The sequence below is a fragment of the Taudactylus pleione genome, unplaced genomic scaffold, assembly GCF_031769625.1.
Source record: "Taudactylus pleione unplaced genomic scaffold, aTauple2 ptg000086l, whole genome shotgun sequence".
NCBI classification, from domain to species: domain Eukaryota; kingdom Metazoa; phylum Chordata; class Amphibia; order Anura; family Myobatrachidae; genus Taudactylus; species Taudactylus pleione.
Genome location: NW_028284488.1, coordinates 6,360,654 through 6,376,233, shown reverse-complemented (window position 1 = coordinate 6,376,233; position 15,580 = coordinate 6,360,654). Strand labels below are relative to the sequence as shown.

Here is a 15,580-nt window from a genome sequence, read left to right as displayed (position 1 = left end):
GGTAACTAACTGAGGTGCCTTGGCCTGGGGGCGGGGTATAGGAGGGGGACCTAGTGCATCCTGGGAGGCTGAAAGCTTAACTCTTTGGTGCCCTGCGACTGACGTCACACCTATACCCCAAGGTATCCTGTGGAACCCTATGGACTTCGTAGAAATAGAGATAACAAGGGTAAGTTCTTACCATATCTCATATTTTTAGTAATGAAAAGCAATATTGCTTTCTGTGCCCCCAGAGTGCATATATTTTTCCAAATTTAGTAGGTTTATCTTTGACATTTTAATTACTCTTTATATGAAATCCCCCAAGTCCATCTGTATTAATGAATCAGGAAACTGTAAGGTCTTTTTGAGAGTTTGAGCAAATATATGGCCTTTGCTCTGCTTTCCAGTAAAATGTGTTGTGAAAATTATTGGATTAACCTTTTGTATAATTTAATTCTGGCAGCCTGACCAAGGATATGACTGGGAAAGAAGATGTTTACCGCGGGCCAGCCATCCGTGCACTTTGCCGAATCACTGACGTAAGTAGACATCTGGGCTACAGGTGCTGACCTGGGCTTCTGAAAGATTTTATCCGCTTCTTAAAAGAGATGGATTAAAATGTTACCTATTTATTAAATATTGCATAATAAACATACTGTGAAAGTTGTGTTTAATATTAGCCCCATCATATTTAACAAGAAGCTATATGTAATATGTTAACAAGTCTTAAAAAGATACAGTTGACTGAATTCTTCATTTTCACTATTGTTATTATTAATGTCAATCTCCCCTAGATGGGCTCTGCTCTTCTGCAGAGTCCTGCCTGCCTTCAATATAGTGGTCTATCTAAAGCTGGATACACACTAGACGATATGTCGCCGAATCCTGCAAATCGGCGGAATGACCCAGATGCCGACATAGTAGATGGAGTCAGTGCCTGACATCCCTGCTCAGACAGGAATCGCCAGAGGGGGAGTTCTCATTGCCCCACTCCGGCAGATGAGATGTTAATACATTTCATCGGTAGTGCTTTCTGCTTCGCCTCTTTACCTATGTGTGCCGCTATAATACATCTACCCCTGTATTTTGTATAAAAATGACTTGCTATAGAAAGGGGGTGTTGGATAGTGTAAAAAAGAAAAGTTAGGATCTCGAGGATGGATAATATGTGAATTTTTTTTATGTGTTTGATTTTTTTAAATCAAAATGTAAACTTTGTTTTTTACTTGCCACAATATTACAATTGCGGTGTAAGAAATACAGGGTCCTATTTGCTAAGCCTTGGATGGAGATAGGAGATGATTGGCTTGTACTAACTGCCATGTCACAGGCTGTGTTTGAAAAATGACAGGTGCTGGTTGGTCAGTACTTTATTTCCGTTCACTTTATCTCCGTCTAAGGTTTAGTAAATAGAGCCCTAATTTTCAATTCGCAAATGTAACACAGCATAGAGGAGGGGCTCATCAAGCAACAGCCAGTGTTTAGTATCCACATTTCATTTACAACTGATGATTGAGATATGTAAATAGTCAATATGAGCATAATATAGCATTTATATGGAATCCTAATCAGTTTTACCCAGTGATTGGCAATATGCATCCTTATGTTCACTTGCAACCCTCTGTGTGTTACACCCGGCCCAGCCCCCAGCTCATTCCTGATTTATGTCCTCTCTGCCTACCTCTTATTCTTTGCTTTATGGCTTGTGGAGCTTCACCAGAGACCTATCTCTTGTTAAATAGAAGATGGAGCAGCGAGTGAAGTGTCATAAACCAAAAAATAAGACTGGACTTGATATTATTCTTTATGTGGAGTATCCAACCCATCAGGATACCATAAGGTACAAACTGCACATCAGAGGAGGAGGGACATCCAGTCTCCACCACATAATCTCCATTCTTCATCCACAGAAAAGAGCTCTGTGAGTCTGGCTTACTGCATTACAGCAAGATAGGGAGGCCCTGTGATCCATCAGTGTGCTGCAGATTTATTATTTTTGAAATGGTCTTGTCAGCTTTGCATGTTGTGAACATAAAGAGGAAAGAAAACTCTCTTTTCAGGGGCACTCTTGTATATCATATGTATCACTGTTCCATAAACATTAATAAATAACTTTTATTGGTTATACATTAAAATAACATGTGCAAGTATAGGCCTACTCAGACCCAAAATTATTTGGCTGCTAAGGGGCAGGAGCAGTACTGATATATACATGCGAGAAAGGGAGCGAACAAACAATAATACACATAGACGATACAAAAACACAAAGCATAAAGCTAATTACAATATCATAAATATTGCGAAGCCAGGTGAAATATTACAAGAAGTATATAAATTATCAGTGGTGATAAAGTTATCACCCTTAGGTCAGATGACCTGGACTTCCTTATAATAGCACAGTGGCTATTTTAAAAAAGTATACAGCAGACATCACTAATGTTGGAAAAGGCTCTTGATCAACAAGTGTACGTACATATGTAGACCCTGGAGAGGAAAATATATATAATATAGGGTATAAATGTGGGTTGTAGTTAAGGTCCTATACACAGGAATCAACTTGAGATATTAGCCCCATCAAAAATATACTCATATATAGATAGATGGCTAAGGTCTATAAATGCAGATCCTGCATCAGCTTACCTCAAGAGTTGCCCCAGGTACCAGCAGACAGTGCAGTAAAGACAAGGTATGTAACTTTAGACTACTCCCTGATATGGATTCTGTCTAGTCAGAAGCTGCTGCATGTCATTAATAATAAAGGTATATCAGTGAATGACATGTGAGCGTGCTGTATAGCTATCCCAGGGATGTGAATAAGTATAATGAGTATCTGCTTTTGGATCTGACTCAAAAGACGGTCCTGATGTGCATACGTATATGCATAGTTAGTGTTCCCTCTAGCTCCGGCGGGATGCAGGGCGCCAAAGCTAGAGAGGGCATGCCCGTGCGCGCGCCTTCGGCGCGCACGCGGCAGAGAAGGGGGCGTGGTCATCGGAAAAGGGGGCGTGTCTATAAGTCCCCTTTTCGTCACTCTTGGGGGCGTGCCCGGCACTTACGGACACGCCGGGCAGCCCCCAAGCCCTGCAGACAGGGAGAATAGATGCCGGGCGCATGCGCCCGGCGTCTATTCTCCGGCGGTGACCGGGTCACCGCATGTTTCTCCACCCGCGGGACACTGCGTCCCGCAGGTGAGAACGGCTCCCGCAGGCTGTGAGGGCAGGGCGCTTTTTGCCCTCCTCCTGGAGGGCAGGGTGCTTTTTGCCCTCCAGAGGGAGGGCAGGGCGCCGCGCCCCGCTAAAACAGCCTAGCGGGAACGCTACATAGTGCAGGAGCCTCCTAGGGCCAGACTCCAATGAGAGTCCCCATGGAAAATAGATAAATAGTTGTATTTTATGCCTGAAATAGCAGAGCACAGAATCGGGTTAGATGCTGCTGCCAGTCACATATCATGCGATGGTGGTGACTGGTGAGAAGCATAAACCACGTATGCAATGATAAAAGATCACAGGGTAAGATATAGCGACGGTGGGACTCATACAGGATGAGCAGCGCTCTGTTACCCAACGGTATAGCAGGGTCTCCTGCTCTCTCATGTAGTCAAGTAGTCACCACTTACGCTGGAGGTAAGGATGCTGACTGAGGAAGCAGAGTGAAACGCGCGTCTCAGACCTGCGAGTCCCGCTGTGTACAGGCGGGATTCAATGCAGCAGCACACACACAGGCTCCATGTGAAGCAGGCCCTATTCAGGTGATATCGGCTCCCTCTCCTTGAGGACACCCAGGTACCTTACATTTCTCTCCTTACCTCCAGCGTAAGTGGTGACTACTTGACTACAGTATATACGTATGCACATCAGGACCGTCTTTTGAGTCAGATCCAAAAGCAGATACTCATTATACTTATTCACATCCCTGGGATAGCTATACAGCACGCTCACATGTCATTCACTGATATACCTTTATTATTAATGACATGCAGCAGCTGCTGACTAGACAGAATCCATATCAGGGAGTAGTCTAAAGTTACATACCTTGTCTTTACTGCACTGTCTGCTGGTACCTGGGGCAACTCTTGAGGTAAGCTGATGCAGGATCTGCATTTATAGACCTTAGCCATCTATCTATATATGAGTATATTTTTGATGGGGCTAATATCTCAAATTGATCCCTGTGTATAGGACCTTAACTACGACCCACATTTATACCCTATATTATATATATTTTCCTCTCCAGGGTCTACATATGTACGTACACTTGTTGATCAAGAGCCTTTTCCAACATTAGTGATGTCTGCTGTATACTTTTTTAAAATAGCCACTGTGCTATTATAAGGAAGTCCAGGTCATCTGACCTAAGGGTGATAACTTTATCACCACTGATAATTTATATACTTCTTGTAATATTTCACCTGGCTTCGCAATATTTATGATATTGTAATTAGCTTTATGCTTTGTGTTTTTGTATCGTCTATGTGTATTATTGTTTGTTCGCTCCCTTTCTCGCATGTATATATCAGTACTGCTCCTGCCCCTTGGCAGCCAAATAATTTTGGGTCTGGTAAGGCCTATACTTGCACATGTTATTTTAATGTATAACCAATAAAAATTATTTATTAATGTTTATGGAACAGTGATACATATGATATACAAGAGTGCCCCTGAAAAGAGAGTTTCTACTTCAGGGTCCATAGGGGGTCCACAGGGTTGACCTTGGGGTGTAGCTGGATCTGGATCCACGGGCACCACGCAGTTAAAGCTTTGCTGCTCCCAGGATGCACTTGGGTCCGTCCTCCTCTATACCCCGCCCCGGCCACAGGCACCTCAGTTTTAGTTGGTGCCCGGCCGGAGTCGGGTCACCCTGTCGCAGTGGGGCTGCAGGAGCAGCCCCTAAGCTTTATTTTAAAAGAGAAATTTTTTATTTTTTTCTACTTTTTTTACACTGTTAGAGCGGCAGCATCAGACTGTCCTTTAGGACGTCCACGCTGCCGCTCCTTCTCCCCGCTGGCGCCGCGACGCCAGTACAGCTCTGGGGATCGCGGCGGGACCCCAGAGCCTGTACTAGCCGGGCTCTGGGGACTCCCTTGACTGCTGCCGGACGCGACGGGGATCAGGTAAGCCGCGGGTCGCCGCGTGTGGCGGGCCGCGGATACTTCAATGCAGTCAGGAGCCTCCGGTCTCTGGGGACAGACCGGAGGCGCTAGCGGCGGCGGCGGGCTCCCCCTCAATTGAGGAATACCCCGCGTGTACGCTAGACCACCAGGGTATCAGGCTGGTAGCGGGACCGGCAACCCGGGGGTTAATTGCTAGCCAGGGGAGGCAGCCTTCCCTGTCTAGTGGCTCCTCCCCTCAGCTCAGCGCGCCTTTCAACTAGGAGTCTGGCGTCGCTGAGCTGCTCTTATCTCTCGGCCACTCCTCCTCTGAGGTCTCCGGCGGCCATCTTTACTGGCACATCGCAGACTCCCAGGCGGTATCAAGTGGACCGGTCCCCCTGTGTACCTCTCCCCTGCAAAAGGACAGTGTACACAGCGCTATAGCCCTCCCAGACACTGAATCTGGGCGGTTGATTGTAGCGGAAGGTGCAGTGAGTATAACTTTTCTGCATTGTATGTGACTATTGCTAGTGCTGCCTGTCTGTGACTTATTCTCCTTACTGTCAGCTTATAACTATCCCTTTCCTTCTCCTACGGCCCGGCAGGTGTGTGGGGGAAGGGCGTTTTTCTGAGACCCTCACTTATATAAAACACGTATTTGTGGGGTCAGTCACATACTGTTGTGTGCTACACAGTACCATATCTGGGCTGTTGTGTCGCATACTGGTGAGTGCGCGGGTGTTAAAACCGTAATTCCTCTGGTGATACCTATTTCTTGTGATTTACGGTATCATGTCTGATGAGGAGACTGAGCGCTCTGTGGCTCCTGTGCTATTTTCCTGCAGACGCTGTGCTGCTGGAGTTGATGGGGAGGACTTATCTCAGGATGGTCTGTGCGGGCGGTGCCAGCTGGTACCGGGCCCCTCCAACCCCCCTGTATCACAGGACCCTCCTTGGGCGATGTTTTCACAGGTGCTGGCGTCTATTGCGGACCGGTTATCGGTCCCATCAGCGGTCCCTTCTAGGGCGTTACCGCAGCCCACCATCCCCCATTCCCCGAGGGTTCCACAAATGTTGCGGTCTTCCCCCGGGGCCCAGACTGTGGGTCCTTACTCGGGACTGCCTGTGTATGTGCAGTCTTCCCCAGGGACGCGTCAGTCTGTAGTGCCTTTGCAGAGTTTTGCTCCGACGGCTCCTCCGCCTTGGGTGGATGTTCTATCCAGCTCCGTACAGAGTCTGGCGGCTTCATCCTCGGCGTTTCAGTCCATGTTGCAAGGTGATGTGCCACCAAGGGTGTCTAAACGTCCGGTTGTGAGTTCACTAGCTGCGCAGTTGTCGGACTCGGAAGTGTCCTCAGATGATGGAGAAATCCATGAGGACTCTGACTCTGATGTCATGGGGCAGGAGGTGGAAGCTAAGTCCTCCATTAATGTTCCAGCCTTAGTTAGGGCGGTGCGGGCTATCCTACATGTTGAGGATGATGCGCCGGCTCCTAGGTCGAAGTTTCCTAATTTTAAAAAGGCCAAGGTGACCTCAACTGTGTTCCCCCTGTCTGATCAATTATCGGATCATATGGCGGCGGCGTGGCAATTACCTAGTAAGAGGTTCCATTCTCAGAAGAGGTTGGCGGCGAACTATCCTTTTCCTGAAGCTCATTGCAGGAAATGGGAAACTCCGCCGGCGGTGGATTCCCACGTTACCCGCTTGATCAAAAGCGCGACGCTGCCATTGCCGTCTATCTCCTCTTTGAAGGATCCCACGGACAGGAAGGTGGAGACTTGTTTAAAGTCCATTTATTCTCTTTCCGGGGCGGTGGCTCGCCCGTCCATGGCTATCTCCTGGGTGGCTAAAGCCATTGAGGCATGGGCCAATGCCTTGGAGGATACCTTTCCTGATGAGGCTCCGGATATCCAGAGAGCGTTAGTGGGACAGATGCGGGATGCAGCTTCCTATATTGGGGAAGCGTCTTTGGATGCCAGCCTGCTCACTTCTAGGGTGTCGGCTGCAGCGGTGTCTGCTCGGCGCTCCCTGTGGCTGAGGTCCTGGAGGGCTGATGCAGATTCAAAAAAGGGTCTGGAGGCCTTGCCTTTTAATGGTGATTTACTATTTGGTCCGGATTTGGACAGAATAGTGGATACTTTGGCTAAGTCCAAGTCGGCTTTTCTCCCTTCGGCCTCTGCGCCGGCTAAAGTGAGGAGCTCTGCCTTTCGGTCCTTTCGGGTTCAGGGTAAGGCCAAGGGCCAGTCCTTCCCGAGACATTCGGCGACCAAGGCCGCACCCAAGCCCAAGAAGCAGGCATGGAGTGCTCGGCGCCCTTCTTCCAAGCAGGAGGATAAGCCTGCTGCCTGATGGGACGGGCCTCTCTCTGGGGGACCCCAGAGTGGGAGGCCGACTTCTCCAATTCGCCCAGTGTTGGCACAATACCACCACGGATGCCTGGGTTCGAGAAGTAGTCTCTCAGGGGTACGCCCTGTCTTTTCGGTTCAGGCCGCCCCACCAGTTTTTCTGTACGAGTCCTTCTCTGGACAAGACCAAAGCTGGTCAGATTCAGGTATAGAATCCTTGCTACAAGCAGGGGTCATTGTTCCCGTTCCGCAGTCTCAGCGCGGGACGGGGTACTATTCTACTCTGTTTCTGGTACAGAAACCCAATGGTTCTCATCGCCCTATCCTGAATTTGAAGTCTCTGAACAGATACCTCAGAGTTCCCAGGTTCAGGATGGAAACGTTACGTTCCATCATTCTGGCGATGGAACCCGGGGATTATATGGTCTCCCTCGATATCCAGGACGCCTATCTCCATGTGCCCATAGCACCGGCACATCAGCGGTATCTGAGGTTTGCTATCCTGAACCATCACTACCAATTTCGGGCGTTGCCTTTTGGCCTTTCCACGGCTCCGAGGGTGTTCACCAAGGTGATGGCGGTTATGGCTGCCCACCTTCGGGGTCAAGGTCTACGTCTGTTGCCGTACCTGGAAGATCTTCTGCTGCTGGCGAGCTCCCCGGAGGTGCTTCTTCGACATCTCCACCTGACCATTGCTTGTCTTCAAGCACACGGGTGGTTGATAAACTGGAAGAAGTCCCTTCTGATTCCATCACAGCGGATGGCTCATTTGGGAGCCCTGCTGGATTCTCGTCAGCAGCGGATTTTCCTGACTCCAGAGAAGGTCTCCTCCCTGCAGCTGCGGATACACAGTTGCCTGAGCAGTTGCCGCCTGTCGGTCCATTCAGCTATGAGAGTTCTGGGGTCCATGGTGTCGACATTCGACATGGTGGAATTTGCCCAGTTCCATTCCCGGCCCCTGCAGGGGCTGATTCTATCGGAATGGAACGGGTTACCTCACCGGATCCGCTCTCAGATGCTGGTGTTGTCCGCGGAGGTTCGGCAGTCTTTGGCTTGGTGGCTTCAGACGGCGCATCTGGTCGAGGGGCGCCCCTTTTGGATCCCGGACTGGGTCCTGCTCACGACGGATGCCAGTCTTCGGGGTTGGGGGGCAGTGACCGTCTCATTATCGCTTCAGGGTCGTTGGTCCGCGGAAGAAGCACTTCTCCCCATCAACATCCTGGAACTGCGGGCTGTGTACAGGGCCCTGCAGTCGTCCGGCCCCGCTCTTCACGGAAGGGCGGTTCAGGTGCAGTCCGACAACGCCACCTCGGTGGCGTACATCAACCACCAAGGGGGAACTCGCAGTCGGGCAGCAATGTCGGAGGTGTCTCGCATTCTTGCTTGGGCGGAGTGTCACGTTCCAGCGATCTCGGCAGTCTTCATTCCCGGAGTCCTCAATTGGGAGGCGGACTTCCTCAGCCGTCACGATGTGCATCCCGGGGAATGGTCTCTTCACCCAGAGGTGTTTCAGCTACTCGTGGACAGGTGGGGGCTGCCGGAGCTGGACTTGATGGCCTCCCGTCACAATCACAAGTTGCCCGTTTACGGGTCAAGGACAAGAGACGCAGGCGCCTGTCTGGTAGACGCTCTGTCGGTGAAATGGACGTTTCACCTGGCGTATCTGTTTCCTCCGATATCCTTACTTCCTCGGGTTCTGCGGAAATTCAAGCAGGACGGCGGCACGCTCGTGCTGGTGGCTCCGGCGTGGCCCAGACGTCCTTGGTACTCCGATCTGAGGTGCCTCTCCATCGACGCTCCGTACCTTCTTCCTCAGCGTCGGGACCTGTTGTCTCAGGGGCCCTGCCTTTACCCGGATCTGGGTCGGCTGTCTTTGACGGCGTGGCTCTTGAGACAGCCGTCTTGAGGTCTAGGGGTTTCTCCAGTTCAGTGATTGGTACCATGCTTAGGGCACGCAAGCCTGCTTCCGCGCGGATTTACCACAGGGTGTGGCGCACTTATTTTCAGTGGTGTGAATCCAGAAACTATGATCCGCAGGTGTTCCGGGTTTCCAGAATCTTGGAATTTCTTCAATCGGGTTTGGACCTCGGCTTACGCCTGGCCTCTCTGAAGGTTCATGTGTCTGCTTTGTCCGTGTGGTTTCAGCAACGGATTGCTACACTGCCAGATGTTTACACCTTTTTCCAAGGTGTTCTCAGGATCCAGCCTCCCTTCGTGCCTCCGGTGGCTCCGTGGGACTTGACGGTGGTACTGAGGGTCTTGCAGGGTCCTCCTTTTGAGCCGCTTGAGTCGGTGGAGCTCAAGTGGCTGACGTTTAAAACCATTTTTCTCCTGGCAATTGCTTCGGCCAGGAGGGTTTCAGAATTGGGGGCGCTTTCCTGTCGCCCTCCTTTTCTGATTTTTCACCAGGACAGGGCAGTGCTCCGCACGCGTCCTGAGTTTTTGCCCAAAGTGGTTTCAAAGTTCCACATAAATCAGGAACTTGTTGTGCTAGCTTTTCAGTCACCTGATCTTTCTGCTGGTGAGGCTTCCTTGGATGTGGTCCGGGCACTTAGAATCTATGTGGACCGGACTGCTTCGGTTAGGAAGTCGGATTCTTTGTTTGTCCTCTTCGGTTTTCACAAGAGGGGTTGGCCTGCCAACAAGCAAACGTTAGCCCGTTGGCTTCGTTCAGTTATTTGTGAGGCTTATGCGCAGGAGGGTTTACCTGTGCCAGCCTCTGTTAAGGCTCATTCCACTCGTTCTGTGGGTCCCTCTTGGGCTGCTAGACGTGGCGCCTCCGCTGTTCAGCTGTGTAAGGCGGCTACTTGGTCTTCAATTCAGACGTTTTTGAGGTTTTATGCGTTTGACACCTTCGCCTCTCAGGATGCATCCTTTGGGCGCCGGGTACTCCTTTCAGCACAGGAGCGTCCCCGCCCTTAGTTGAACTGCTTTGGGACATCCCCAAGGTCAACCCTGTGGACCCCCTATGGACCCTGAAGTAGAAAACAAGAGATATGGTAAGAACTTACCTTTGTTATCTCTGTTTCTACGAAGTCCATAGGGTCCACAGGGCGCCCGCCCTGACGCACCTGGCTTCAAATGGGCTGTGTGGCTGGTCACCGGTTTTCCGTCTCCCATTTCTGTGAGTATGGTTTCTTGTGTGTTCCAGTCTTCCTTCTCTCTGTTTAGTCTCCTCCTCCGGCCTTAGCTGCTTACCAACTGAGGTGCCTGTGGCCGGGGCGGGGTATAGAGGAGGACGGACCCAAGTGCATCCTGGGAGCAGCAAAGCTTTAACTGCGTGGTGCCCGTGGATCCAGATCCAGCTATACCCCAAGGTCAACCCTGTGGACCCTATGGACTTCGTAGAAACAGAGATAACAAAGGTAAGTTCTTACCATATCTCTTGTTTTTCTTTCCTCTTTCTGTTCACATTTATACTCATACTTTCAAGGGGAGCACCTCCACTAATGTTACTCTCTATTACCCATATTGGGAATCTACCATACCAATTGTGGATGAAATTATGGACAAACCCATTTATATGTTTGGTTAATTACAAATTAGATCCTGTGCTCGAATTACATTTCCCCTTGCCCTTTCCCTTGGTTAGCTACAGCTTTGCCTGTTATAGCTTGAGACAGTTATATTACACTAAGATACCTGCTGATATGTTATTACAGATAGTTGTCTATTTGATAAAATAATATATTTAATCTTATTACTGAGTTGAAGGGTAATGTGTGTAATTTATAATATTAGCTCTGGAATAACAAAACAATTCCTAATATTATAAGGCAGAGCTTCCCAAACTTGGTCTTATAGTCCAGGTTTTTAAGGATATCCTTGCTTGACCACAGGGACTTAATTAGTACCTCAGTCAATTTGATTTAACCACCTCTGCTCAACCATGGATATCTCTAAAACCTGAACTGTTGGGGTGCCTTGAGGACTTCGTTTGGGAACCTCTGTTATAAGGTATTTGATGAGTTTAGGACACTTCATAATGAATCAGGCAGGTAGGGATACTGACAATATACCTTGAACACCGAAGTTTCTCTCTCTCGTAATTATCATTTATTTATATGACGCCACAAGTGTTCGGCAGCGCCTTACAAAGTACATAAACAAATAAGTGAACAAGAGACCAGTGACTTACAGTACAATACAATGCATGACAAGGACATGGTTTATACACATTGCTGCATATGTGATCAGAATACTCAAAATAAGCAGCTGGGCATAAGTAACGAAGTGTTAGGTGCCCTTGCGGGGAGTAATGAGTAGATAAAAGAATAAGGGGTCTATTTACTAAGCAGTGTTAGGAGACAGAGTAAAAAGTGATAAGGTGCCAGCCAATCATCTCCCAACTGTCATTTTTCAAACACAGCCTGTGAGATGGCAGTTAGGAGCTGATTGGCTGGCACCTTATCACTTTTTACTCTGTCTCCTAACACTGCTTAGTAAATAGACCCCTAAGTATGGAGAAGCACAAGGGAAGAAGGCCTTGCTCGTGAGAGCTTGCATTCTAAAAGGGAAGGGCAGACAAACAAGCGTGACACAGATGGGGTAGACAGGAGGAAGGAGCATGTAGCAGTGGGTTAGGAAGAGAGCTGGAAGGCTTTGATGAAGTAGTGGGTCTTGAGAGCCCGTTAGAAGATTTGTAAAGAGGAGAGTCTGATAGGGAGAGGCAGAGAGTCCCTGAGGAGCATTGCGGGCAAAATCTTGGAGGCGGGAGTGGGAGGAAGCAGGAGAGGCAACATGCATTTGTTGAGCAGAGTGGGCGGATGGGAGTATGAAGGGAAATGAGTACAGAGATGTAAATGGGAGAGGATTGGGTAAGGGCTTTGTAAGTTGAGGAGGGAATGGGAGGAAGGTAATGCAGTTGTAAACAATACGCTCAAGGAGCTTGGCAGCAAAATAGAGGCGAGAGATAGGTCTGTAGTTGGAGAGAGTGTTAGGATCAAGGGTAGGTATTTTTAAGAATGGAGGAGACCAGGGCATGTGTGAATGCAGCAGGGACAGCGCCAGATGAAAGGGAGAGATTGAGGAGGTGGACAAGATGGAAACAGGTAGAAGGGGAGAGGTAGCGGAGGATGCAGGAGGGGATTGGGTCAAGGGGTGGGTTGGAAAGGGGGAGAACCAGATAAGGGCCATGACTTCCTCTTCAGATACAGGGGATAAGGTAAGATGGATGGAGAGTGGTGGTCTGGGAAAGGAGGGGTGGAGTGCTGAGGGTCTGTTGGGTCAATTTTAGATGTAGGTGGCAAAGACAAGGGCAGAGAGCGAGGAGAGGAGGTGGGCAGCAGCAAAGAGATGCCGGGGGTTTGAGGACTAGGTGAGGTTCTTTAAATTTGATTGATTGGAGGGGGTAGAACAGCACTGTATAATGATAGCATATATTGCCTTAGAGCGTGATTTCCTCCACTGTCGCTCGGCGGTTTGTAAACAAATTTTCTAAGTAACTGGTGCATTTGGAGTACCAGGGTTGTAAATCTGCAAGGGTGAGTAGTGATCACCAGAGCAACAGAGTCAAGAGCAGAAGTAAGAGAGGCATTGTTTTGAGAAGTGGCTTGTTCAGGGCAGTCGAGAGAGAGGATAGGGGAGAGAAGTGAGTCAAGCAGGGAGGAAGAAGAAACTGTGTTGATTGACTCAGTGTTACACTTGGTAATGGTAGCCTTAGGAGGCAGAGGAGGGGATAGAGAGAGGGATAAGTTAAAAGAGATAAAGTGATGGTCAGAGAGGGTGAATGGGGAATTAGAGTAGTCAGAAATATCACAACGGTGAGTGAAGACGAGATTAAGCAAGTTGCCGCTCACATGGGAGGGTGAGGAGGTCCATTGAAAGAGACAAATGAAGATGTCAGGGTAAGGAGTTTAGAGGCAGGGGATTTTGTGGGAATATCAATTGGGATAATGGAAGGAAGATCTGAAGAGAGAAAGAGAAGAAGTCATGCAGCAAAGTTGTCAAGGAATTTGGAGGGAGGGCCTGGGGGATGGTTAAATGACAGCTACTTGAAGGTGTACTGGATAGAAAGGGCGTATAGCATGAACCTCAAATGTGGAGAATGTAAGGGATGGTTCAGAGGGTATGAGCTGGTAGGAGTTATCGGGGGATAGAAGTCCTCCAACACCACCACCATGGCGACCCCCGGGCTGCAGGAGAAGTGGTGTCACAGGGTGAAATCCAGGTTTCAGTAATGGCTTTGAGATGTATGGAGTTGGAGATGAAAAGGTCATGAGTGTGGACCAGTTTATTACAGACTGACCTGGCATTCCAGAGGGCACAGGATAGAGAGATAGAGTTTGTGGGAGAGATGTGAATAAGATTATCCGGGTTGCTGTAACGTGGAGGTGAGATTAATTTGGGGGACCGAGATGAATAGAGTGTAGTGATGGTGCGGGCACCTGAGCTAAGAAGGGAATCTGTAGAAGGTGGGTATTAATTAAATGTGGATGAAGGCGGGGTGACGTGCCAGGGGGAGGGGGAATGATGAGGTGGGAGGAGGGATTAGCGGTGGGGTAGTATGACCATGGTGGGTAATGCGTATCTTTTAAAGTATCTCTACCGCTGATTTATATTGTAACATGTTTTCCTAATATTTCACACTTGTCTCATGTCTTTATAACTACATCATACTATTGTATGATATAAACTTAGCTATTATATACTATTGACCCAAAAAGTCAATTCATGATGATGACTGTACTGTAATGAAAATGCAATTTAAATATTTAGTAGACTTTGTAATCTAATGTTACAGATAACTAAAAAACATAGCTGTGCTTTTTATTTCCAAATTGCTTTGTTTCTGCATGTTAAAAATTATCAAAAGAATACAAAAACAACCTTCCATGTTTGTTACACAGGCCACCATGTTGCAGGCTATTGAGAGGTACATGAAACAGGCTATCGTAGATAAAGTACCCAGCGTCTCCAGTTCTGCATTGGTATCTTCCTTGGTATGTATCTGCATAAAAGCTGCATATTTATAGTGTTCCCTGCAAGGCTGTTTTAGCGGGGCGCTGGGCCATGCCCGATTTTAGCGGGGCAAAATGCGCCCTGCCCTTTCAGCAGTGCCCCGATAAAACAGCTTGCCCTCTGCCTTTCCCACCCACGGGCCGCAGTGTCCCGTGGGTGGTTAAAGCTGCGGTGACCGATCACCACCGGGTGAATAGATGGCGTTTGCATGCGTACAGCGTTTTTCACCTCTGTAAGTGCTGGGCACGCCCTCAAGTGTAACGAACTGGGGGCGTGTCACAAGGACACTCCCCTCCTCCACTAGGCCATGCCCCTTTCTTGAGCGTAAGCGCCATCGGTGCGTGCAAATACTACGTACCTGGACCTTCTGCGCCCTGCCCGCTGGCTAGAGGGAACACTTTATTTATACGTACAATATTTACATTTTACATTTTGTAAATGTTCCATGGTATAAGTGTGTGAACCTCTCCATTAGGACAGAGAGAAATGTGTAATTTATGCGAATGAAGTAGTGTTTAATGTGTGCATAAGCAGAATATTTTATTGATATGGTATTACCGTGTCTCCCTTTTTTCCAGCATATGGTGAAAATAAGCTATGATGTAGTGAAACGATGGATCAATGAAGCTCAGGAAGCTGCTTCTAGTGACAACATCATGGTCCAGGTATTACTGTGTGATGTGAAGACTCAAAACAGAATATGGGATCTATCCATTATGTTAATTATTGGGTTCCGGGCGGACCCTAATAATTAACAATGTAACACTCCGGTAAGGAGACAGCTGATCCGAAAATCAGTCTCCCCAAATGTTTTCGGAGCAGTGAAACTTAGCACTGCCGAGCCTTACTTGGCAGAGCTAGTGCGCCTGCATGAACTAGAGTTCACGCAGGCGCACAAAGCCCTGGAGTCTGGCGGAAGGAACCGGACAGGGGCAGAGGGATCTGGTGTGCGGGGGAGATGCCATCTGAAGATATTGTATTTTCAAAGCTTGATGAATTTAGGTCCCCATACTAGTGTATGGGGACAGCAGGCCACATCGGAAGAGAAATTACTATGATGAATGGCCCGGATACTTTCGCCAAATGTAGGTGAAAATGTTAATTTCACCTGCTTTTGTAGAAATTAAGTGATGATGAATAGACCCCTATATATGAATGATTTCAAGGTCTTATTCCAGTATGCATGTAGTTTTGTTTTTGGCTT

General features: G+C 48.4%; 1 protein-coding gene across 1 annotated transcript in view; it reads left to right on the top strand.

The window, feature by feature from the left end:
* Positions 1-15,580, top strand: part of COPG2 (coat protein complex I subunit gamma 2) — a 120,867-nt gene that overhangs the window by 20,229 nt on the left and 85,058 nt on the right. Inside the window, exons 6-8 of the mRNA XM_088468689.1 lie at positions 446-521; positions 14,265-14,357; positions 14,955-15,041. Of these exons, the coding sequence (XP_088324815.1) occupies positions 446-521; positions 14,265-14,357; positions 14,955-15,041 (256 nt within the window). The remainder of the gene's footprint in view (positions 1-445; positions 522-14,264; positions 14,358-14,954; positions 15,042-15,580) is intronic.